This window comes from Oncorhynchus clarkii, chromosome 14 (assembly GCF_045791955.1).
Source record: "Oncorhynchus clarkii lewisi isolate Uvic-CL-2024 chromosome 14, UVic_Ocla_1.0, whole genome shotgun sequence".
NCBI classification, from domain to species: Eukaryota; Metazoa; Chordata; class Actinopteri; order Salmoniformes; family Salmonidae; genus Oncorhynchus; species Oncorhynchus clarkii.
The window spans coordinates 22,134,023-22,161,622 of NC_092160.1; the positions used below are offsets into that span (position 1 = coordinate 22,134,023).

Consider the following 27,600-nt stretch of genomic DNA (forward strand, 5'->3'; position numbering starts at 1 on the left):
TGTGATTTTGTTTTCAGCACACTATGTAAATATTTAATTCATTCAGATCTAGGATGTGTTATTTTAGTGTTCCCTTTATTTTTTTGAGCAGTGTATTTATAAAATTAAGAAAGCTCAACTAGTTCTAATTCAGGGGGGGGAAAAACCCACAAGGACATTCCCTTCAGTTGGTGGTTTGAGAAAAGGCAGAAATTATTATGTACCCTTTCCTCATCGCCTACATTTTAGATACACAATCCGGTCAATTTTTAAGCCATAATACCAGATAGGATAATCTATTACCACCTCTGGAACTAATGATTTCTTTTTTTTTAATTTTACCCCTTTTTCTCCCCAATTTCGTGGTATCTAATTGTTGTAGTAGCTACTATCGTGTCTCATCGCTACAACTCCCGTACGGGCTCAGGAGAGACGAAGGTTGAAAGTCATGCGTCCTCCGATACACAACCCAACCAAGCCGCACTGCTTCTTAACACAGCGGGCATCCAACCCGGAAGCCAGCTGCACCAATGTGTCGGAGGGAACACCGTGCACCTGGCAACCTTGGTTAGCGCACACTGCGCCCAGCCCGCCACAGGAGTCGCTGGTGCGCGATGAGACAAGGACACCCCTACCGACCAAGCCCTCCCTAACCCGGGCGACGCTAGGCCAATTGTGCGTCGCCCCACGGACCTCCCGGTCGCGGCCGGTTACGACAGCGCCTGGGCGCGAACCCAGGGACTCTGATGGCACAGCTGGCGCTGCAATACAGCGCCCTTAATCACTGCGCCACCCGGGAGGCGAACTAATGATTTCTATGGGGAGGTGAGGACATTCTGCCATCTACTACATCCCCCCCTTACATCTACTTTTTGTGGTCCTCTGTGCATCTCCTCACCATCCCTCTCCCCCACCCACTCATTTCCTCTTCTAGCCTACATCCACTCTCCTCTACCTGCCAGTTACACTTAGTCTCTCTCTCTCCTCTACACCTGTTAGAGAGGTGTGCACCTGTTCTTTTTCTCTCTGCTCTGTTGTGGGCTAATGAGGGCTCTGTGTCTCAGGATGACTCTCCAAAGACCTTTGCCAGGTTTTGGCCCAAACAGCATTCTCCCCAGAGGAGCAGTGCTGCCCAGTAATACCTGTTATATCTCCCAAGAGGAGCAGTGCTGCCCAGTAATGCCGTTATATCTCCCCAGAGGAGCAGTGCTGCCCAGTAATGCCGTTATATCTCCCCAGAGGAGCAGTGCTGCCCAGTAATGCCGTTATATCTCCCCAGAGGAGCAGTGCTGCCCAGTAATGCCGTTATATCTCCCCAGAGGAGCAGTGCTGCCCAGTAATACCCGTTATATCTCCCCAGAGGAGCAGTGCTGCCCAGTAATGCCGTTATATCTCCCCAGAGGAGCAGTGCTGCCCAGTAATGCCGTTATATCTCCCCAGAGGAGCAGTAATGCCGTTATATCTCCCCAGAGGAGCAGTAATGCCGTTATATCTCCCCAGAGGAGCAGTAATGCCGTTATATCTCCCCAGAGGAGCAGTAATGCCGTTATATCTCCCCAGAGGAGCAGTAATGCCGTTATATCTCCCCAGGGGAGCAGTAATGCCGTTATATCTCCCCAGGGGAGCAGTAATGCCGTTATATCTCCCCAGGGGAGCAGTAATGCCGTTATATCTCCCCAGGGGAGCTGCAATGCCGTTATATCTCCCCAGGGGAGCAGTAATGCCGTTATATCTCCCCAGGGGAGCAGTAATGCCGTTATATCTCCCCAGAGGAGCAGTAATGCCGTTATATCTCCCCAGAGGAGCAGTAATGCCGTTATATCTCCCCAGAGGAGCAGTAATGCCGTTATATCTCCCCAGAGGAGCAGTAATGCCGTTATATCTCCCCAGAGGAGCAGTAATGCCGTTATATCTCCCCAGAGGAGCAGTAATGCCGTTATATCTCCCCAGAGGAGCAGTAATGCCGTTATATCTCCCCAGAGGAGCAGTAATGCCGTTATATCTCCCCAGAGGAGCAGTAATGCCGTTATATCTCCCCAGAGGCGCAGTAATGCCGTTATATCTCCCCAGGGGAGCTGTAATGCCGTTTTATCTCTCCAGAGAAGCAGTAATGCCGTTATATCTCACCAGGGGAGCAGTAATGCCGTTATATCTCCCCAGAGGAGCAGTAATGCCCAGTAATACCCGTTATATCTCCCCAGAGGAGCAGTGCTGGCCCATAATGCCAGTCACATCTCTACACTGGTATGTTCACCTGCAGCTACATGTCTTCCTACTCAAATCACTGCCAATCCACATTTATCCATATTGCGTGTCATAACAACTACCTGAAGTTGAGATTCAGAATTTTTACTGAATGTCCCATTAAGGCAGAATGGATGAGTACGCATATACACAACTATCCAGATTGTAAATAAATAGTACTGTCATGTAGTGTCATCCAGTCTAATGTTGCTCAGTAAGAAATACTGACACCCATATTTACAAGAGCTATCGCTTCCAGCATAAATTGTGATTGATCATTTGGCAAACAGCTTGGGATTTGAATGCCTATACTAAGCGACCAAAAACCATTCTCCTTATCCATTTATAACCACTCGTGAATAAACAGATTTAGATTATACAGAAAGTTGGAAAATTAAGCCACTGCATAAACAAGTCCATGCTGAGAGTTATGGTTTTATGTAGGGATGTGACAAATTGTCATTTTCTTACATTTAATAACGTCCACTTTATCAGTTTTCCATTAAAATGATAAAAATGTATAAGATTCCACATTAATTGACAATGCATCTGCCCTGCTGCTAGCAACGGTTTGGGTCTCACGGTGCATCCCTTTCAGTTGGTTAACCATGCACCTGTACTGCCATTAATGGACTTTAATTCAACCTTGCAAAGTTTGCATTTAACTTCTCAAAGAACTGCCATACAGGATTTCGCTTCCGTCGCTTGCCATTTTCCCAACTGTTAACGACGATGTAGTGGCAGAGAGAAGACTCCAAAAAATGTATTCCTTGACTCTGATTGTTGAACATTCGCTAGGAATCGACTCCTAAAATGCAGTACTTCCTCGAACACAAACACATGCATCTTTCATAGCGAGGGACGGGGAGAGAGGGGAGGAGCACAGTCCAGGCAGGTCGGCTAACAGGCAGAACCATAAACTAGGCCTATCTAGCAGTAATCAAATGCTGTCTCACAATGGAATTCTGTATCTCGCAATTTCTTGGCTTGCAATGTCTCGCAACTTCAGCAAAACAGGGCCTATCATCAATGAATAGGCTATAATATTCTACACACAACAGACCGAAGACTGAACACACACTCGCAACATTAGCGAAGAGAAAGAGAAGGCAAGCAAGCGCGAAGCTGTACCGCGTTAGTGGAAACCAAGTCTGTTCTCAGGGCTAGCAGATGTGACTTTTCACAGCAGGTTAGGATAATTAACGTGACAATGACTAGCCCTGGCCCAGACCCTAACGAGAGACCAAGAGGAAGATAGGTAAACAAGCCGAATCCGCTCCATTAACACGAGGACCACCATTAATTATCTGGTCTTACAGGAAGATTAGAGAGAAAACAAGAGATAGGGAAAATAACACAGCTAGACTCTACTGGGCCTCCCCTCTTTAATTACCAACCCAGCAGAAACACAGAGCCCAAACAGAGACTCATGGCTCTGGTCTGGCTCAGCTTAGATTCTCGCTCTCCCCTCCATTCATCCATCTGTCTCAATCAGCCGAAGAGACAGGCTAGGGGTGGTCTGGTGCTGTTAGCCATCTCAAGTCCAGTGTGTGTGCGCGGCTGGAGGGGAGTGGAGGAGTATGTCTGACTGTGTGTAGACACCAGCAGAGCAACAGCTGCAGCAGGATCTGTTCTGAGTCCCTCCTTCCTTCCCTCCCCTGTGGTGTCCAGGCTGCTGAGAGGGAGGCAGATCTTCAGGAGAAGGCAAACATTTGATTGCAGAAGAGGTGATTGATGTGGGGCTGTCAGTACGTCAACGGTTTGCATTCACACGGATCCATGACGCAAACACTGTCATAGCATGCACACAGGTACACACACACACTAAAGTCAAGGTCATCTGAAGCCTTGCCAGGCAGAGTATTTGGGGAATGGTGTAAGGTGGTGTATGGAGAGCTGAGCTGTGTGAATACTGATGAACCACAGGGAGTTGGGGATGTGGAGCTTCATTCCAGCAGAATGACATTAATATGAGGAGATGAGTCTGTGAATTGACCGTAGAGAAGACTGTTCCCTCTCAAAGTGCCCCAGTGAGGACTGAGCATATTATTTCTCCTTCCTGCCCAAAAGTGTGTGAAGACTGAAACCCAACCCAAAATTTTAAGACCATGGCAAGGACTACATTTCCCTAAAACTCAACATATAAAACAGGGGGGGGGGGGGGGGGGGGGGGAATATGTGCATATTTGTAAACAGCTGGTGCACGAAATCTAAGGAAGTCTACAGATTTTGCACGCCTGAAGTAGGGTATATTGTGATAAACTGCAGGCCACACTACTTGCCTAGAGAGTTCTCAGCTATACTTTTCATAGCTGTTTATTTAACACCACAGACAGATGCTGGCACTAAGACCTCACTCAGTCAGCTGTATAAGGAAATAAGCAACCAGAAAACCACTCACCCAGAGGCGGCGCTCCTAGTGACCGGAGACTTTAATGCAGGGAAACTAAAATCAGTTCTACCTCATTTCTATCAACATGTTAAATGTGCAACCAGAGGGGAAACAATCTAGATCACCTGTACTCCACACACAGAGACAAGTACAAAGCTCGCCCTCCATTTGGTAAATCTGACCACAATTCTATCCTCCTGATTCCTGCTTACAAGCAAAAATTAAAGCATGGAGTACCAGTTAATCGGTCAATAAAAAAAAGTGGTCAGATGAAGCAAATGCTAAACTACAGGACTGTTTTGCGATCACAGACTGGAACATGTTCCTGGATTCTTCCGATGACATTGAGAAGTACACCACATCAGTCACTGGCTTTATCAAAAAGTGCATCGAGGACTTCATCCCCACAGTGAATGTACGAACATACCCCAACCAAAAGCCATGGATTACAGGCAACATTCGCACTGACCTAAAGGGTCTAGCTGCGGCTTTCAAGGTGCGGGACTTTAACCCGGAAGCTTACAAGAAATCCCGCCTATGCCCTACGACGAACCATCAAACAGGCAAAGTGTCAATACAGGACTAAGACTGAATCATACAACACCGGCTGCGAAGCCCGCCTTATGTGGAAGGGTTTGCAAACTATTACAGACAACAAAGGGAAGCCCAGCCACGAGCTGCCCAGTGACACAAGCCTACCAGACGAGCGGCCATGCTCGCTTTGAGGCAAGCAACACTGAGGCATGCATGAGAGCATCAGCTGTTCCGGACGACTGTGTGATCACGCTCTCTGTAGCCGACATGAGTAAGACCTTTAAACAGGTCAACATACACAAGGCTTCGGGGCCAGACGGATTACCAGGACGTGTGCTCAGGGCATGTGCTGACCAACTGGCAGGAGTCTTCACTGACATTTTCAACATGTCCCCGATTGAGTCTGTAATACCAACATGTTTCAAGCAGACCACCATAGTCCCTGTGCCCAAGAACAAAGGCAACCTGCCTAAATGACCACAGACCCGTAGCACTCACATCCATGAAGTGCTCTGAAAGGCTGGTCATGGCTCACATCAACACCATTATCCCAGAAACACTAGACCCACTGCAATTTGCATACTGCCCAAACAGATCCACAGATGATGCAATCTCTATTGCACTCCACACTGCCCTTTCCCACCAGGACAAAAGTAACATGTGTGAGAATGCTATTCCTTGAATTCAGCTCAGCGTTCAACACCATAGTATCCTCAAAGCTCATCACTAAGCTTAGGATCCTGGGACTAAACACCTCCCACTGCAACTGGATCTTGGACTTCCTGACGGGCCGCCCCCAGGTGGTGAGGGTAGGTAGCAACACATGTTCCACGCTGATCCTCAACACTGGAGCTACCCAGGGGTGCGTGCTCAGTCCCCTCCTGTACTCCCTGTTCACCCACAACTGCATGGCCTCCAACACCATCATTAAGTTTGCAGAAAACACGACAGTGGTAGGCCTGATCACCGACAACGACGAGACAGCCTATAGGGAGGAGGTCAGAGACCTGGCCGGGTGGTGTCAGAATAACAACCTATCCCTCAACGTAACCAAGACGAAGGAGATGATTGTGGACTACAGGAAAAGGATGACCAAGCACGCCCCTATTCTCCTCGACTGGGCTGTAGTGGAGCTGGTTGAGAGCTTCAAGTTCCTTTGTGTTCACATCAACAACAAACTAACATGGTGCAAACACACCAAGACAGTCGTGGAGGGCACGACAAAGCCTATTCCCCCTCAGGAAACTAAAAAGTTAACCTCAAAAGGTTATACAGCTGCAACATTGGTTGCATCACTGCCTGGTATGGCAATTGTTCCGACCGCAAGGCACTACAGAGTAGAGGTCAACCGATTAATCGGAGTGGCCGATTAATTAGGGCCGATTTCAAGTTTTCATAACAAATCGGAAATCGGTATTTTTGGGCGCCAATTTCCGATTATTAAAAATATATATATATATTTATGCCTTTTATTTAACTAGGCAAGTCAGTTAAGAACACATTCTTATTTTCAATGACGGCCAAGGAACTGTGGGTTAACTGACTTGTTCAGGGGCAGAACGACAGATTTTCACCTTGTCAGCTCAGGGGTTCCAATCTTGCAACCGCAAAGTTAACTAGTCCAACGCTCTAACCATTGCCATCCATGTGTAGCCTGCCTGTTACGCAAATGCAGTAGAAGCCAAGGTAAGTTGCTAGCTAGCCTTAAACGTATCTTATAAAAAACAATCAATCAATCATAATCACTAGTTATAACTACTAATCCAGTTTAGCAGGCAATATTAACCAGGTGAAATTGTGTCATTTCTCTTGCATTCATTGCACGCAGAGTCAGGGTATATGCAACAGTTTGGGCTACTTGGCTCATTGCGAACTAATTTGCAAGAATTGTACGTAATTATGACATACATTGAAGGTTGTGCAATGTAACAAGAATATTATTTAGACTTCGGGATGCCACAAGTTAGATAAAATACCGAACGGTTCCGTATTTCACTGAAATAAAATGTTTGTTTTAGAAAAGATAGTTTCTGGATTCGATCATATTAATGACCAAAGGCTCGTATTTCTGTGTGTTATTATGTTATAATTAAGTCTGATTTGATAGAGCAGTCTGACTGAGCAGCAGCAGGCCCGTAATCATTCATTCAAAAAGCACTTTAGTGCGTTTTGCCAGCAGCTCTTCGCAAGCACACTGCTGTTTATGACTTCAAGCCTATCAGCCTAATGGCTGGTGTAACCAACGTGACATGGCTAGCTAGTTAGCTGGGAGTGCGCTAATACAGTTTCAAACTTCACTCGCTTTTAGATTTGGAGTAGTTATTCTCCTTGCGCTGCAAGGGCTGCGGCCTTTGTGGAGTGATGGGTAACGATGCTTCGAGTGTGGCTGCTGTCGATGTATTCCTGGTTCGAGCCCAGGTAGGGGCGAGGAGAGGGACGGAAGCTATACTCTTACACTGGCAATACTATAGTGCCTATAAGAATATCCAATAGTCAAAGGTATATCAAATACAAATGGTATAGAGAGAAATAGTCCTATAAATACTATATCAACTACAACCTAAAACCTCTTACCTTGGAATATTGAAGTCTCATGTTAAAAGGAACCACCAACTTTCATATGTTCTGAGCAAGGAACTTAAACGATAGCTTTTTTACAGGGCACATATTTTACATGGCACACATTACTTTCTTCTCCAACACTTTGTTTTTGCATTATTTAAACCAAATTGAACATGTTTCATTATTTATTTGAGGCTAAATGTATTTTATTGATGTTTTATATTAAGTTAAAATAAGTGTTAATTCAGTATTGTAGTAATTGTCTTTATTACACTTTTTTTTTTATATTTTTTTTTTTAAATGGGCCGATTAATCGGTATCGGCTTTTTCGGTCCTCCAATAATCGGTATCGGTGTTGAAAAATCATAATCGGTCGACCTCTACTACAGAGGGTAGTGCATACGGCCCAGTACAGCTAAGCTGCCTGTCATCCAGGACCTCTACACCAGGCGGTGTCAGGGGAAGACCCTAAAAATTGTCAAAGACCCCAGCCATAGACCTTTCTCTCTACTACCGCATGACAAGCAGTGCCAGAGTGCTAAGTCTAGGACAAAAAGGCTTCTCAACAGTTTTTATCCCCAAGCCATAAGACTCCTGAACAGGTAATCAAATGGCTACCCGGAATATTTGCATTGTGTTCCCCCCAACCCCTCTTTTACGCTGCTGCTACTCTCTGTTTATCATATATGTACAGTCACTTTAACTATACATTCATGTACATACTACCTCAATTGGGCTGACCAACTAGTGCTCCTGCACATTGGCTAACCGGGCTATCTGCATTGTGTCCCCCACTCACCAACCCCTCTTTTACGCTACTGCCACTCTGTTCATCATATATGCATAGTCATATCTTTATGTACATACTACCTCAATCAGCCTGACTAACTGGTGTCTGTATGTAGCCTCACTACTTCTATAGCCTCGCTACTGTTATTTTTCAATGTCTTTTTACTATTTTATTTCTTTACCTACCTATTGTTCACTTAATACCTTTTTTGCACTATTGGTGCCTGGAAGTAAGCATTTCAGTGTAAGGTCTACTACACCTGTTGTATTTGGCGCACGTGACAAATATACTTCGATTTCATTTGATATTATCGAGGCCTAATTCTTACAAGAAAACCATTGCATTGAAAGAAAGAAAATCTTAGAGGAAGCATTAGTGTATATTTTTTACTTACTGACCAAGAAAGGGAATTTATTTGAAATGTTGCAACATAAAATCTCTAACTGCACATCTTGTTTTTTTGTTTGTTTAACTAGGCAAGTCAGTTGAGAACAAATTCTTATTTGCAGTGACGGCCTACCCCAGCCAAACCCTAAGCCGGATGACACTGGGCCAATTGTGCGCCGCACTATGGGACTCCCAATCACAGCCGGTTGTGATACAGCCTAGAATGGAACCAGGGTCTGTAGTGATGCCTCTAGCACTGAGATGCTGTACCTTAGACCGCCGAGCCACTCTGGAGCCCAAGAGGGTCCAAATTTAAAAAACAAAATAACTAGTAATAAGAAAATAGAAACTGTCTAATAATAACTGAAAAAAACTAACATTAACAGAAAATGTTGTATAACTGCTAATAGGTATACTACTAATAAAACAAATCACTGGATAACCTTAGATCTTGTAGCAAGCATGTGCTTCATAGTTAAGACGTTAAGATATAGACTACTGATCTCTATGGCTCCTGTTAAGACCAAAGTAGATCTAATGAGCACATTAATCTGTTGTGAGCTGAAAGCTGCATCATTGATATTATGTTTAACTGGTGGATCTGTATGTGATTAAGTCATTCAACAAGGCCTACCGGGTCTACATTCAACTAGGCCCACCGGGCCTACATTCAACTAAGGCATTCAACTAAGGCTACCGGGCCTACATTCAACTGGGCCTACATGCAACTAGGCCTACATGCAACTAGGCCTACATGCAACTAGGCCTACCGGGTCTACATGCAACGCGGCCTACCTTCCCCTGGGTCTACCATTTCTACATTCAACTAAGCCTACCGGGCCTCCCTTCGACTCGGGCCTCCCTTCGACTCGGGCCTCGACTCGGGCCTCCCTTCGGCCTACAAGATCTGCATTCAACTAGGCCTACCGGGTCTACATTCAACTAGCCCCACTTTCAACTAGGCCAACCAGGGCTACCTTCAACTCGGCCTAACTTCAACTCGGCCTACCGGGGCAACATTCAACTAGGCCTACCGGGGCAACATTCAACCGGGCCTACCTCCACCTCGGCCTACCTCCACCTCGGCCTACCTCCACCTCGGCCTACCTCCACCTCGGCCTACCTCCACCTCGGCCTACCTCCACCTCGGCCTACCTCCACCTCGGCCTACCTCCACCTCGGCCTGCCGGGTCTACATTCAACTAGCCCCACATTCAACTAGGCCTACCGGGGCTACCTCCAACTCGGCCTACCTCCACCTCGGCCTACCTCCACCTCGGCCTACCGGGTCTACATTCAACTAGCCCCACATTCAACTAGGCCTACCGGGGCTACCTTCAACTCGGCCTAGGCCTACCGGGGCTCCCTTCAACTCGGCCTACCTTCAACTCGGCCTACCTTCAACTCGGACTACCTTCAACTCGGACTACCGGGGCTACCTTCAACTAGGCCTACCTTCAACTAGGCCTATCTTCAACTAGGCCTACCTTCAACTAGGCCTACCTTCAACTCGGCCTACCAGTTCTACATTCAACTAGGCCTACCGGGGCTACATTCAACTAGCCCCACATTCAACTCGGCCTACCGGGGCTACATTCAACTAGCCCCACATTCAACTCGGCCTACCGGGGCTACATTCAACTAGCCCAACATTCAACTCGGCCTACCGGGGCTACATTCAACTAGCCCCACATTCAACTCGGCCTACCGGGGCTACATTCAACTAGCCCCACATTCAACTCGGCCTACCGGGGCTACATTCAACTAGCCCCACATTCAACTCGGCCTACCGGGGCTACATTCAACTAGCCCCACATTCAACTCGGCCTACCGGGGCTACATTCAACTAGCCCCACATTCAACTCGGCCTACCGGGGCTATCTTCAACTAGCCCCACATTCAACTCGGCCTACAGGGGCTATCTTCAACTCGGCCTACCTTCAACTCGGCCTACCTTCAACTCGGCCTACCTTCAACTCGGCCTACCTTCCCCTGGGTCTACAAGTTCTACATTCAACTAGGCCTACATTCAACTAGGTCTACAAGTTCTACATTCAACTAGGCCTACATTCAACTGGGCCTACCGGGTCTACATTCAACTAGGCCTACCATATTGTAATGCTCAAAGTTCAGTTATGGCTGAGGGATATAATCAAGACCTAAGAACTCTGCTATAAAACAGTGAAGTTGAGTGAGATGGAGGATTAATTTGTATGAACAGAGATTGCTTGACCCTCTTTATGGAGCAAATCCTGCTAGAATTAGGGGTTGCTTTGTTTTTTCATCAGCATCCTACATCTCTCCAATCAGACGGATCCGTGCCCCCCAGTGTCATCACCAGTCTCAGACAGCCTTTGCCACCCGTCTCCATCAGTCAGGCTCTTTCTCTGCTGTTTACCCTTTAAATCAGCACCGTCACGCTACAGTGGCCTTCAGGGACATTTATTATATAGCTGTTAGCCACATCTGGCCCAGCAAAGATAGTAGGCCAGAGTATGAGGTAACGCCCATGGTGTAAAGTAACTAAGTAAAAATACTTTGAACTACTAAGTAATTTTTTGGGGTATCTGTACTTTATTTATATTTGACAACTTTTACTTGTACTCCACTACATTCCTAAAGAAACTATAATTTTACCATACATTTTCCCTGACACCCAAAAGTACTCGTTACATTTTGAATGCTTAGCAGGTTAGGAACATTTTCCAATTCAGGCAATTATCAAGATTACATCCCTGGTCATCCCTACAGCCTCTGATCTGGCAAATACTTTGTAAATTATGGCTGTGTTGATTGCGCCCATGGCTATCCGTAAATATAACATTTTTAAAGACTGCTGTCTGGTTTGCAAAATAAGGAATTTGAAATGATTTATACTTTAAAACTTCTGCTCAAGTAGTATTTTACTCAGTGACTTTCAATGAGTAAATTTCTATTAAGGTAAGCTATATATGCAAAATTATGTGGACACCCCTTCGAATTAGTGGATACGGTTATTTCAGCCACATCCATTGCTGACAGGTGCATAAAATCGAGCACAGCCATGCAATCTCAATAGACATACCTTGGCAGTAAAATGGCCTCACTGAAGAGCTCAGTGACAAAGGATGTCACGTGTCCAACAAACCAGTTCGTCAAATTTCTGCTCTGGTCAACTAAGTGCTGTTATTGTAAAATGGAAATGTCTAGGAGCAACAATGGCTCAGCCGCAAAGTGGTAGGCCTCACAAGCTGTCAGAACGGGACCGCCAAGTGCTGAAGCGCGTAGCGGGTAAAAATCATCAGTCCTCGGTTGCAACACTTACAACTGAGTTCCAAACTGCTTCTGGAAGCAATGTCAGCACAAGAAGTGTTCGTCAGAAGCTTTATGAAATGCGCAATGAGAAGCATCAACTGGAGTGGAGTAAAGCTCACCGCCATTGGACTCTGGAGCAGTGGAAAGGCATTCTCTGGAGTGATGAATCACGCTTCACCATCTGACAGTCTGACGAACAAATCTGGGTTTGGCAGGTGCCAGGAGCAAACGTTTCCTGCCTCAATGCATAGAGCCAACTGTAAAGTTTGGTGGATGAGGAATAATGGTTTGGGATGTTTTTTTTTATGGTTCGGGCTAAGCCCCTTAGTTCCAGTGAAGGGAAATATTAACGCTAAAGCATACAATGACATTCTAGATGATTCTGTGCTTCCTAACGTCTCTGGCAACAGTTTGGTGAAGGCCCTTTCCTGTTTCAGCATGACAGTGCCCCCATGCACAAAGCGAGGTCTATACAGAAATGTTTTGTTGCGATCGGTGTGGAAGAACTTGACTGGTCTGCACAGAGCCATGACCTCAACCCCATTAAACAACTTTGGGATGAATTGGAATGCCGACTGCGAGCCAGGCTTAATTCGCCCACGAATGTGTGCAAGACATCATGAAAACAGCAGATTATCAAGATGTTGTGGAGTGCAATGTTCAACCCAGTGTCTAAAAAGAGTCTCTGTTGAAGGTTATGGGTCTTCCAGCAGGAGGACAACCCCAAGAACACATCAAAAGCACAAGGGAATGCTTCAAGAAAAAACTCTGGACTGTTCTGCCAGCGAAGAGTCCAGATCTGAATCACATCCATAAGCAATAGTGAGAGCTGAAAACAGCAGTTGGTAGAGGGCACCACACAAATATTGAAGAATTAGAGCAGTTTGGCTGGTGAAGAGTGGGCCAAATTGCCAGTAGAAAGGTGCAGAAAGCTCATTGATGGCTACAAGAAGCATTTGTTACCTTGGCCAAAGGTTGTGCAAGCAAGTACTAGCTCCAGGGTGCCAATAATTTAGGTCTTAACTGACTTGCCTAGTTAAATAAAGGCAAATAAAATAATTTTGTAAATGCCATTTTCTAAATGTAAATTATAAACTTAAGTTTACAAAAATAAACGTGGTTCTGCAATGTTGAAAATCCAATGTGCTGTGAAGACCAAAAGGTTGTTTTAAAATGTCAATTATTTGAGAATAGGAAAAAATGTAATAAAAGTGAAAGAGTGCCAATATATTTCACAGGAAAAGTACAAATAAAGACCTGCATTAAAACAGAATAATTCTAAAACAAGGGTCTGGGGAGTCCATCTTTAGAGCAGTGATTTTCCTTTAATGATAAGAGAGGACGACTCTGCAGGGCTCTGTGTCTCAGAGATAGTCAAAGGCTATTTCAGACAACGGCTCCACAGCAGAGACTAACGGCCCAGGATGCTGAAGGGCTGCCTGGTGGCTCTGCTGCCTCCGGGCAAACAGAATGGGGTCTGTTAAAGGTTCCCAGAACGATTCATTAGGTTGTGGGGGTGTGATATGGGAACTGGGGGTTGCCTGTTGGTTCTGCTGGCTGGGCTGAGCTGCACTGCTCTGTGGTATTCCTGGAGAGTGGCCCAGTTCTGTCTTGTCTCACTGCAGCTGCTGGTCAGTGAGCACGCTAACACGCTAAAGCTAACAAGCCAAGAGAGGAGGAACAGATTTCATCCAGCATATGGAGGTTCACCAGGGCCCAAAATAAGCAGACTGCTGCTGATGCCCTCTGTACCTACAGAAAACAATTAATCCTCACTGTTCTCTGCCTCACTGACTACTGTCTTGTACTATTTGGGGCAGGAAAGAGAGAGGGAGGAAAATGGATGATAGATTAGGTTCAGAGAGCATTCACTTGTTGCTCTGAGGTAGGAGAAAATAGTTCTGTAAAAATGAAGGCACAGCGATGTTCTTTGGCTTTTCACCCAGCCAATGCACTTTTCTCCAGTAACCTGTCCATGACTCTGGAAGACTCATATTTCTATTAGCTGGAAATAAAAGCCTTCATTAAAAGAGAAGGAAACAGACACACCAGAAGAGGTTTATAGAGACATGAGTTGCACACAAAGAAGAGAAGGAAATAGGGAGTGAATGGCAAAAATATAGAGGTTCAGAGAGGAGCAGAGAGGTAGAGATAAGCTGATCCTCTCCCACTGAGTTGCTTCAGACCTCTTCTTTCAGTTCCGAGGGAAGGAAGGTGTAACAGATGACTAAAACACGGTCCACCTCTCTGTTACAAGCTTACAGAACTTGTCTTCACTCCTTATAAAGGTCAAGACTTTCTAGGCAATTCATGTCCTGGAAACATACAAATCACTTTCAGTTCAGTTGAAGTGACAGTGTTCCAAAATGAACCAGCATTTGAAGTAGGCCTACAAACTAGAGAATCTGAGAGAAATACAGGAACTAAAATTGCCTCCTCATTCCAGATTAGCCAAACACTTCTAATAGGAAGACTTGGTTTGCATTGAGGGCAGGTGCTCTGTCATTGACAGATGAAGAGTAGAGCTTGATTCGTTGGGTTGAGTTCCAGTGTGGTTCATTCATAACAAGCAACGTTTCCTCTAACAGCTCTGAGGCCCCCCAATACATCAAAACGCCCGACAGCCTCCCCCACCAGGCCCTGAAATACAGCCCATAAAGCCGTGGGGCCACTATAAACCTGGAGCCGTCAGCTGATTTGTGGATCCAATTACCTTCCCTCTGTAATGGCTGTGTTCAGTGCCATGATTTTAAGTCAGTGGTTGTCAGCATCTGTCCGGTGCGCTTGAACCTCCACAGAGAACAGCAGAACCCCGGAAATCCTCCAGGAGGATCCTCCTAAAAACCCCTCAGTACAGCACCCCAGGAGGATCCTCCTAAAACCCCTCAGTACAGCACCTCAGGAGGATCCTCCTAAAACCCCTCAGTACAGCACCCCAGGAGGATCCTCCTAAAATCCCTCAGTACAGCACCCCAGGAGGATCCTCCTAAAATGTGTGTTGTTGGGGATACTCGAGGACCGGAGATGGGAACCACTGGCCTAACAGATACAACACAGAACACAAAGAAAGGGACTCCACATCACAGCTTTTCAGAAAACTCCTGTTAGGCTTTCTGAAGAAATACCACAGTTTTCAAATCAGTACTAGGACCACAAAAGATCAACTAAAAGTGAGGTTGAACTAATGATGACATAGCAATGAGAACGGTATTGAGCGTTGTATACAGGTAAACAAATGTCAGTTGTGAACTAGACAGAGTACACAAGTTAAACAAACGCAAAGCTTGAGTCTATACGAGACCAAAACGTTCAATCTGCAATTAATAAATGTGGAGAGATTGACCCACTAACGATGACAAAGATATTAGAACTTCACCGGCAGTTTTCTACAAATGAAATGGAATTAGAGTATGTATTGTGCAGAACAGATTACATCTAGCCCTCATAAATGGAGAGATCAATGGTGACATTTTAGAACTGAAATAATGAGCTGTCCTAAGCTCAAATGTAGTATATCTACAATATTGCACAAGTGGCTACAAATGGTAAGAGACATGATCAGACTGGTTGTGAACTAAAGAGTTGTCCTTGGCTCAATTCTTCAGTCAGAAACAGGCCAGGGGGAGGTCCGAACTTGACCTCAAGCATCCTGCTGACCTCAACATGCATTTCACTGGTCTAAAATAGAAATGGCAATAAACCAGGCAACCAAATGAAAGCTACGTACTGTATCTCATCCCTTGAAAAGTTATGCCTGTGTTGCATCACTTCCCCATAAATGCTGACCTCTCATTCTTCAAGAAGAGAAAAAAGTAGCTGAACAAACGTTAGTCTGTAAAATGTGTTCAGTAAAGGCAGCCCATTATTAACCGAGCTGGGTGCAGTAAACAGGCAAGTACAGGCCTTACATTGAGCTCCTGTTGCCTTCAATCAAACACAGAGGCCTTCATAGCTTCTCCAAATGTATGAATTTGGACTTTTTCAAGGTTCATGAAAGACCCTTCACAGTGGAGGTAGGTAGACGTGTGTGTGTGTGTGTGTGTGTGTGTGTGTGTGTGTGTGTGTGTGTGTGTGTGTGTGTTAACGCCAAATAAGATTCAACGCAAATACCTTCTGAAGCAAATGGAAAACTACCGGGCACTAGAGTTCTGTGGTTCACTCTCGTCTGAACATTCACAGAGCAGTGAGGTAAACAGAACCTTTGATGTAAATGTGTTCTAAGTCCTGTTTGCTAACAGTTCATGGAGACAAATGATTTCCCAAAAGAAAATAAAGAGAGCGAGATGTCCTTCATTCAATGCCACAACGCCCCTGTAGACTGAACACATCCTGAGAGCGTCTCTGCTATTCTATTAATAACGCATTCTGGTTCATGATGCAGCCATTTTTCCAGTGCCATTTTGTTTTTCATTACTTTACATTTTTTCCTGAGAGCTTTTTCTCCCTTCTTTACCAGGGGCGATGGAGATCTAGGCTCTCCATCTCTATTACTTTAGAATGATGGCTGCTTTCCAGACAGGCAATCTCAGTGGACAACTCAGTTCCCTGGACCTAACCACTGAACCACAACCTCAGCTTCCTCCTTGCTCAACATGTCAATGTGATGAGACAAGAACAGGTCAAGAGAATTAAAAAAGGTACAATGCAGCCATTTCTAACTCGATATTACATCATTTCCCAGAATTAAGTACCTTATTGTGATTAATTTAAATTAAAATGGTCAAAAAGAAACACAAATAACTTTGAGCAAAGAGCACTTTCTTAAGCAATTTTGCTAGGACTGTCTGAGTGGTCTAAGTGGGGAGGGGAAACTGAAAACTAGCTGTTATTGGCAAAGAGGTTTAGAAGCCACTTTCTTTTTGGTCTATTGACTATTTTACCACCTGCTGATGTCACCATGGAAGGCCAAAACTCCATCCAACCAAAACAGGCTGAAATTCCAGGGAATCAATTTCACTGTATCATTCCAACCATAGTGTGGAAATATACATAACACACAGGAACATCTATTTGACTGCACTTGGCCTTTAAATTTGTGCTATGCTCCACAATATATTACTCACTACTAAATGAGCATGCATAATTATAGCAATTCGTCATTCGTCAAATAGATAATACTCATGCAAAATGCAACCTTTGTGAAAATGTGAATTGGTTGCAAATTACTCGTCCAATGAGACATTGGTAAAGAATAGGTGATTTTTTCCCCTATGATCTGAGCAGTTATTTGCGGGTACCTTCTCAGAGTCAGTGGCGGATACACAGGCGCACTCAGAGATGTAGTGTCTTGCACCCCTCTGGTGATCCATCATGACATGCTGTGCTACTTCAAATTGTTTTTCCTGGCAGTGTTGGGAAGGGAAAAGGTGCATGAGCAACAACAAAAACTTGGGTTCACTTTATCTCTGGGGAGACCACTGAAAAAGAAGCCAGTGCAGAATAAAAACATTCCAAAACATGCATCCCGTTTGCAACAAGGCACTAAAGTAATACTGCATGGAATCCTAGAGGAAAACCTGGTTTAGTCTGCTTTCCACCACACACTGGGAGATGAATTCACCTTTCAGCATGACAATAACCTAAAACACAAGACCAAATCTACACTGGAGTTGCTTACCAAGAAGACGGAGAATGTTCCTGAGTGGCAGAGTCACAGTTGTGACTTAAATTTACTTGTAAATCTATGGTAAGACCTGAAAATGGTTGTCTAGCAATGATCAAAAAACTAATTTGTCAGAGCTTGAAGAATTTTTGAAAAGAATAATGGATAAATGATGCACAATCCAGGTGTGGAATGCTCTTAGACTTAAACAGAAAGACTCACAGCTGTAATCGCTGCCAAAGGTGCTTCTACAAAGTATTGACTCAGTGGTGTCATTTTGGCATATTTAATCAATTTTGAATTCAGGCTGTAACAACAAGATGTGGAATAAGTCAAGGGGTTTGAATACTTTGAAGGCACTGTACATTTGAGGAGATGGAAAACTTCCTTAGAATTGTATTAACGCCCATTGTGTACATTGCCCATGAATCGTCAATGGACCGTGTGTGGTGCATTCTGGGAGATTCTGATACAAAGAGAGCTCTCCTTCAAGGAGTGCATATGAGTCAATTGGGTGCTAGATCAAAAACCCAACATAAGCATGAATTTTGTCAACAAGACTTACAATACTACAACATTTTCCAGAGATGAGACACTTTGAGGAAAATAGGCAGGTTTCTTAACTCGTACCCAGACTTTGAGAAAGGTTGCGTGTCGATTAGCTTAGAAACCGTGTGATGCAGGATGACAATGTGAAGTGATTGGTCGACAGTCTGCCGTGTAGGGCATTGTACATTTCTACATTCATTGCCCAATGGGGTTCCAAACTCCTCCTTTCTATAATATCTCAGTTGACAATGCAAGGCCCCTCCGCCTGCTAGAGTGGCAACTCAATCTCAAGCTTTATCAGCTCTAGTTAATAAAAAGGGTAGTTTACAAAGTACATTTTCTGCTGCTTCCCTCACTCGGATTGGACTAGGTCTGGATCAAAACAGGTTTATCTGTATATTAAATAATTGTATGCATATAGGGTCCGGGTGGGAAAACCACAGGTCCATTTCGGAACACATCAAACTTTTAGACCTGCGAAGACCTCTACTTAAGAGGCCAAACATAATCCCCGTTCACAAAAGCAAACATCACAGAAGCTGGACCTGTGCCAAAAATAGGGTGTGTGAGTTTAGTGTCTTTTGCCAAATAAACAATAATTAACTACTGTTGGCATTTAATTTTCCTGCTGTACGGTAACCGAACCGCGACCCCAAAACCGCAATGAGTACCGAACCATGGGATTGGTGAACCATTACAACCCTAAAAGAGATGCAGAGAGGTTCCATTGGAGCAGAGAAGATGATCCTCCCTGGTGAAAAGTTCATCTCCCTCCATCCTCCTCAGTGAGACCTTCAGTAAGGTTTTAAACTATAGCTATACAGCCTCAATTCTGCCTTATTCAATAGCAATACGTCTCTATCCCACTAACCCTACTGCAGAGACCTGAGCCCAAATCTGGGGCTCAAAGTGCTTGAGTACAGAGGCCTCCCTCAATCAGGTGGTTTTTGTGCTCCACAGAGCCCCAGAGTTGATCCTGAGACGTTCCCTTCCCAGACAGACATGCCGCTCCCTCCACTGCTTTAGACCAGACGAGCGGCTGGCTGACTGCTGCTGCTGCTCTCAGGGATCTGACTGCCACACACTCCTACACACCCTTCAACTGAACCAATTCCAGTTACACAAAAACCCCATTCTCTCCTCAATCGCTCATCTGGAATAGCCTGGCCCACACGGCTGAACTATCAGGTCGACCCAGATGGGTTTTCTACCCGACACAGATATCGGAACAAAGGAAGTAAAACAACTATTACACCGGAAACCGACAGATTAAGCAAGACTGGTGAGGCATTGATAGAATCTTAATTACGTTATTACAACAAAATCTACAACATCGGCTCAACAGATGGGGAAGGGCTCAATGGGTGATATCACCACAATAATATACGTCTGGCACCCCTCGAGACAAGAACTTGAAAAACAAATGAAGTGTCCAGTAAAAATGTATTACTGAAACCAACACACATTTATCCCATTGGGAGCTTTGAAACTCTGCTATGATGCTTGGAAATTGGTCTTTTGATGATGGTTTCTGATATGTTGAGTGTAGGCTACTGAGCAGTAGGTGGGTAGTCAAGGATTGTGATGCTATCACCACAGTAGTTAGAGGACGCTCAATCCAGTAAATCAGAAAACAAACATTACTTTAACAGCACCTGCTGAAATTGAATTTTACTTTAATTGTTTCCATATTTACATCTCATTTCCACTGGGAGCATGAAACTGGCAGAGAAGATATGTAACTACTCACATCATAGTTAAACATCACCTCCTCTGACAGGAAACACAACACAGTGTAAAAATAGTCCTCAGATCGCTTACCCAGCAGGGCACAAAACAGTGAGTCTCCTTATCAGGGATAGAGCAAGGTTTGTTGCATTAGCAATGATCAGTTACATCGTTCCTCAGCCCTGGATACCACATCTTCCAATTAGCCAATCCACAGAGCTGGAGAAGTGGAAAATCTGCATACCTGTCCACCGTGAGGAGAGCAGTATGAAAACAAGAAACTCAGTTACAGCAAAACAGTGGAAAGGCATTCTTATTATTATTATATATTATTTGCTTTCTAATATAGGAGGCCAGGTGCATTCAAATGAGCTTTGGATCAGGGAAGTATTGGAAATATGATAAATCCCTATGCTTAGACTTTCTCATCAGTAATATAAACAAATTCAGACAGAGTACTATCTCGCTTGACTAGCCTACCCACTAAGAGGTAATTGTTGGTCAACGTAATAAATTTGACGTAATTACAGTTGAATTGTATGTCAAATAAAAATTCAGAAAACAATAAAAATGCATTACTTTGCAATTAAATAATGAACTTGACCAGTTTTCTAAGACCGAACACGATCTCTCAAAGTCTTAAGAGCAGAGAGAGATTCATCAGCCTAAAACACTTTAAAAAGTCTTGACCTTGGGGGGGAATGCCAGTTTAAAATCTTCTCTAGGTAGGGGTTCACTCTGTGTCCAGTATCAGGCTGAGATGGAAGTTAGTGGAAATAGAATAAAGATGTTGATGGAAAGAGGAGGAATTGCTTCTGACAATCAATTATTAAAACAATGGTCACTGATTTGATGGAACGCTGATATGATTACTGAGTAGAGCTGGGGGTTCTTTCTAGAGGGGAAACCCACCTCTCTGAGATGCATCTGGTAGAGACTCCTAAGGGACCAAATAGAGTAGCTGGAACAGCTACTTGCAGTGGGGCAAGACCATTAATCCTACAACTCCCTCTACAACATGACGGCAAAAACTAGCAAATAGCCAGTAGCCACATATCGGGCCTGAAATATGACAGGGAATGAGGCTTGTATCTATAGCAACTCAGTATCTGGGATTTCAGTAACCCTGAAAGAGCCCATCTCTTTTTGGGGCCTCTAAGCCCTCCTGAAGGAACCATAACAAGGTTAGCAGATCTGTGCTTTACACCCCTTCAGCAGTGTACACCCCTGAAACCCCTGTTCCCACACACTGCTAGAGGTATCCACAGAGAAAACGCTTTCTTTATCTCTGACTCATATTTCATTATAGCAATTCTCTTTCCCCAAAGCCATGGCTCCACTTTCTGCTGAATTGTGAGCAAAACTGAATCTCAGTCTCCATTAAAAAAATACAATTTTCCAAAGCTACCAAATGTCCTAATTTTATAAGGTTTCTCTCTGCATTCAGTATTCCCCTAATTTATTCCACAGCACCATTATCCTGGGGCCACAGTGAACTCAAATCTCAAAGATCCTTCTGAAACATTGCTCCCTCCATTTCTCTCCTTCTCTCTCCATTATGAGGAATCTGCAGACACCCTCTCCATTGATCAGTGGGGAGCTGTACAGTGTGAAGGTAAATGTCTGTCAGAGTGCATGGTGGACCTTTTCTTCATCATGGTCGGCCCTTTTGAAAGTAAGCAATCAACCTTGATTCACTCAGATGCTCACTAGCTGTTTGTGCCCCTGGCCATGGAAAGAAAAGTGGGAGCAAGTATGCAATATTCCAAAGCCATTTTGTCACCATAGCTGAAATGAAAGTATGGCACAGAGAAACAAAATATTGCTTATGTCATGCGAAGTCAATTACTTAGGGGAGAAAGCTAAACTCATACTTAATGCACAGCATCATTCCCCTACAGAAAACACATAGGCTGTGTTGTGTTTATAGCCTTTTCAGCATTCGCACTGTATGAGAATTGATGGTCCCAGGGAACTCGGCAATTACGAACACTTATCCAACATTGGATGGCTGTGAGAGATGGAGTAAATTCTCCATGGTCAGAAACAGCAGAGGCTAAAAAGTTTAAAGAAGCAGAGTCAGAGCGCAAGAGTGAAGCAGAGTAAGCAGGTTCATTTGAAGGCTCAATTGACTTCTCCTGTAATTACACTGACTGTGGAAAACGTTCCATTTACCAGCAGCTATTTATGCATCATGAGTAAATAAGTGAATAAATGAGAAAGAAATCTGAATGAAGCCAGTGTGCAAAACCAGTGCAAAGTGCACGCGCTCACCATTATATTTGAATGACTTTTACGCACAACGGCATATTCTCAAAAACAGATGAGATGAAGACCGTAGCCTATTTTCAGTTCGCTACTGGTGACGTATTATTTTCAAGACAGATCTAAAAATCAACCATGGTCATTAACTAAATGAAACAAGAAAACAGTCTTCGGGAAAAACAATAACTTAACTGACCAGTGTTATATTTCAGAACAGTTCCAAAGATAGAGCATTTGGGAGGATGCTTGTCAACTTTACTCAAAATGCATTGTAAAAAATAAGCTAAATGAAATCAATAAGACATTCTACAAGAAGGGTTACACAATTTAATCTAGCTAGGCCTACATCAATGTGTGAATAAAAACGTTAACGAGGAGTAGTCTTTGTCTCGTCAAATCGACTAGGCTCGTGAACAGCAGGTATAACAAAGTGACGCAAAGACCTCAGCTTGGTCACTGTCGTTAAGATGTTCGCATGTTGCATCCGTCAGTAATATACTTAAATGGACCTGCAGTAATCAAATACCTAGTCCTCCTCGAAATTCGTCTTCAACAACGTGCATTCATTCATTCTACGATTGAAATAACGGCCATACAGAATTCGACAACCTCCACGGACATAACAGAGCGAGAGGAGCCGACAAGAGCTGGTATAATGTAATACTGTATCAAAATGAACACACGTTAGACCTTACCTCTATACTGCAAGAGAAACATTGTTTTACAGTCCGTACAGCAGAGGATGGTGAGCCCTCGTCGCCTACTGCAACGCGAATCGTCAAGAGTATAAATCCGTTGTATTGAGAGAAAGGGAGTTTGTTCTCCAGTCCGTGTCGCTTTGCAGACTGGGCTGTAGCGCGAGAATGAGGCAGGGTTTAGCAGCTCGCAGAGCCTCGCACTCATATAAACCACATTCCCAAATACATGTAACCTTCGTTTACAAGTGAACAAAGTGTAGCCTGCCAGATGCTACCCGCAAGAGTTTTTACTGAGAGTGCGCAAATTGCACCAGTGATATGCTCAAGAATATGTCAATCCCGTTTTCCCACAGCTGACAAAATACTGTAGGCTATAGTTTGTCGGTGTCCGCAAAGGCGGACCAGTTAAAGGGACTCTGCAGGGCCATTGACAAATCATGGGTTCTGATATCTATAGGTTTTGTTGTTAGACCTGGAGTATTACATTGTACAAATCTAAGTAGCATTTGTGTTATGGAAAAACATGTTAAATTACAATAGTAATCAACCTTGAGTTGCTATAGAAGAGTGAGTGAGTGAGTGTGTGTAGGGTAGGTTATTTTCTAAATGTAATCCGTTAGTTACCCGTTCAAAATGGTCAATAAGTAACATCATTTTTGGAGTACACAAACTCAGTAAGGTAAACTGATTACTTTGTTACTTTTAGATTACTTGCCCTTTAAGAGGCATTAGAAGACAAAACATGAATATTATCAATTTAAATCTATTACAGGATAAATCAATGTTAGAGTTTACATAGCTGGCCATAAATGGATGTTGCATTTTACTGTATGGTTTGGTTATGTAGGCTTCTTCTAATCCATTGCTTTCTACTAGACATGATTAGGCTATATCTTTACATTAAAAACCAACATCTCAGATTTCCAGTCATCCCAATTCATTTAATACACCTTGACTTGGAAATATAGATTAACCAACTTAATTTACCCGAGCATAACCCAAAAGTTAAGGATTTACTAGCCTACTCTGTCGTTTATGATTTTGCTGTCATGAAGGACTGATTGGGGCCATTACTTTGAGTTTAAAAATGCTTCTCATGGAATGGCATGCTTTGAACACTACCGAAGTGCTATTTGCATTTGAAAAATATATACCATATGCTGCATTTGCTTTAGGCTTATTTTTATTTTTCTCAATCATTTGCAGCAGTTTAAGTGTTTGTGTGAGTTTGAGCATGTGTCCGTTAGGCCTATGGGCATTTCTCTGAATCAGCACAATTAGATTGCGCAATAAAAGCCCCACTTCAACACAGCCATTGGGTTAAAATACACATATGCATTTGTGAACAGCCATCCACAACCAAAACAATATATAAGGCCAAATAGCAGCAGTGTGATTTACATCAATGCCATGTAGACATCTATAATATGTGATGTCCGTATCGCCCCGTCCATAGGCTACACCACTGCTTTCGTCCTCACCTCCAAGTGTTTGTTCAAGTTGAATAATCTTTGGATGCCAACAGCAGTCACACCATTGGAAGACATAGCTTGGACTGTAGCCTACAAAATGCTTATTCCTGATATTTTCCATTTGGTGTGTAATAGTGGTCTCTGACCTGGTCAGACTTACTCAGGCGGGAAACAAATGTTAAACTTTGCTGATTTGAATGTCATTCAGAAAAGAGAAAGGCGTCAAATATTTTCCCCTTCAAACAGCCTTTCTGAACCATCTATGGAATGTCATTTGATGACAATATTTTTTCTGGTAACGTAACGGATGAGTTTTTTTGTTCAGTAACATGTAATTCTGTGTGTGTTGTGATGGATGGGTTGGTGCTGCTTACATAGAAATAGCACTGATGAGCCCATTATTATTACTACTATTATAACAATCTCTCTCAATACAAGTCATTTTCAGTCTCATCTTCAGCCTTGGGAAGTGCAGTCATACGAAGACAGTACCTTGGAATGCCAGCTGGGGGCACCACTGTTAGCATACAAAGTTAGGTCATGTGTCATTAATGGTGATGTTCATATGGACTGTGAGCTTCTCCCACCATGCAGCGTAGAACTCAAGGCCTGATAAATAATGCACCATTTTACTGCAGACAACCAAGCAGACTGTGAGCAGTCTAGTGTGATGATTTAATCTCAGTCCTGTGAACCTCTTCACCATGGAGACAGCACTCATATCAAATGAGCCTCAAAGTGTCCCTTTTCTCAGAATGAAACATGTAGGTTGAAGGAAAGGAGCAAACATTCAAAGTCCATTTCTATCTGGGTTGTCATTTCAAAAAGAAGCCAGAAATCCATACTACATGAATATACACCCCCCCCCCCCCCCCCCCTCCTCCTCCTCCTCCTCCCCCCGAGGAGTAAAACCATAAAAACACATTAGTAATGGAAGACGAGCATAGAGGGGAGTGGTCTTAGAGTTCCACATGGGTCCACTGAAATAAGCAGAAAGATAACGACAAGGGTAAAGAGATAGAGTATCATTGAACATGTTGATTTGGTCACCTTCTCGGAGAGCCTAGCTTAGTGAAACAAGTCAAACTGGTTCACTAATACCTACATTTTTCTAAATACAGTAAATATCAAAACAACCTAAATAAAATTGGAGTGTAGAGGTTAGACTTAATTTGCACGGACTCTCTTGCACTGGCTCTACGCACACTCACTGGACTCTACCCACACATACTACACTGATACTTCAACACACACACGCGACCGCTACTCTGTTTATTATTTATCCTAGTTGCCAAGTCACTTTTACCCAGACCTACATGTACATATTATCCCAACTACCTCGTACCCCTGCACATTGACTCGGTACCGGTACTCCTGGTCTATAGTCTTGTTATTGTATTGTGCTACTATTTCCTTTTTTAAAATTATGATAAAACTTAATTTTTTTTTATTCTGCATTGTTGGAAAAGGGCTTGTAAGCATTTCATGGTAAGTCTACACCCGTTGTATTCGGCAAGTGACATAAGACTTGATTTGACAAGAATTGGGGTGTCAATCATGGCCTAAAGCCACATCAAAACTGTGTAGAAATTATAAATGGACCTACATGTATATAATTGCTTCACTGTGTCCATCTCTCAAAGACAGAAACAAAAGTTAGTCAGGACGTATTAAAAGTTGCAAAAAGTGTACAGTGAATGTTTTTTTTTTCCCTCCAGATTTTGATGTCGAAGCAATACTCTATAACCAATTCTATAACCAATTTTCACTGCGGCTATCCGGACCTCAGTGATCACCAAATGTGGTCCCCGAGCAAAATTAGTTTGACAACCCTCGTCTAAAAAGTTTGAGATGAAAAATAAGTGTCTGAGAAATGTTTGATGGGTCAAACAATATTATCTTCAACCGCCTGTCTGCACTTCCAAAAACACATTTCAAAGCCCACAGTCCATACACAAGAACTGTCAAACGGATTCCAAAGTGGAAACGAACGAGGCAAAGATTGTACTTGAGCATGGAAACATTCCCAGCATTGATTTTTAAACAACCTTAACCAATTAGAGAAATAAATGAGGCGTCTGTTGTTGGCAGAGCAGTAACGTTGCCTCCTCAATCTGTAGAGTAACTTCCTGCATATAGAAATTGTATGGTTACAGTCAGCAGTAGCCCTTTCAGTATGGTTGCATGTCATAGCAACAAAAAGTAATTAGAGCCTAAACTCAATGAATAAACTAATTCTAAAGATGAAATGTTAAGAGTCAAATTGGTACATGGCAAGTGACTCATAATCCATATTAGAGGGTGTAAATATGACTATAATAGGTTGCATTATGCCCTCAGAATCATAAGGAGAATGTACTGGAAGGAACACAAAGGAAGATGTGCGGTTTCGAGTTCAGTTGACAGTTTTAAAGGACAGCCAAATCTGTTGAGCCACTTGACCTAAAGCTATTTTTAAAATCTGACATTAACTAGCTTTGTCTGATGGTCCAGGATCATGGATCCTTAAATAGAAGCCCACTACTTGGACTCAATCAGCAGGAGTGTTACTGAAACTGTTTTATGACCAGTATGGTAAGATTTAAAAAGGCTTCCAAGTAGCTGCATTGGATGGAGCTGCTGAAACACTCATTCAGACAGCCCCTTTTTCTGTGTCCTCGTTTTTCGCCACAACAGACTGGTCATAAATAAACTAAATGCTTCCCAGACAGAACTAAATTAATTCTGTCACCAAATAGAAAATGAAAGAGTTGGCGCTCTTATTCAGTTCGTTTCTCCCTAGGCCTAAGGGACAGTGTTTCTGCTTATCCGTTTTTCAAACCGTGATGTTCTGTCAAAGACTTTCTTGGTACAAGTGCATTTAAATCTAATACTAAATTTGCCTTTTTGCTACAACAGATTAAATACAAATCTTTGTTGGTTTTTATGGTTAGCGTTGTACATTAGTGATCATCTTAAGCCAAATGAACTGGGTGGCTTAAAAGAGGGGTATGATAAATGACTTTGATAAATCAAAAAATGTGGGGGAAAAAAAGACACTGCCATAACAAACAAAAAATATTTTGTGAGCCAACTCTTCAATCACCGGGTCATAAATCTAATTA

General features: G+C 43.4%; 1 protein-coding gene across 9 annotated transcripts in view; it reads right to left on the minus strand.

Annotated features, from left to right (window-relative positions):
• Positions 1-27,600, minus strand: part of LOC139366415 (ecto-NOX disulfide-thiol exchanger 2-like) — a 286,381-nt gene that overhangs the window by 175,700 nt on the left and 83,081 nt on the right. The window contains exon 1 of one of the 9 annotated variants that reach the window (XM_071103880.1): positions 23,022-23,173. The exons of the other annotated variants lie outside the window; for them this stretch is intronic. Within the exon in view, the coding sequence (XP_070959981.1) occupies positions 23,022-23,043 (22 nt within the window). The 5' untranslated portion in view covers positions 23,044-23,173. Of the gene's footprint in view, positions 1-23,021; positions 23,174-27,600 lie in introns of those variants that run through there. 9 annotated transcript variants of the gene reach the window in all.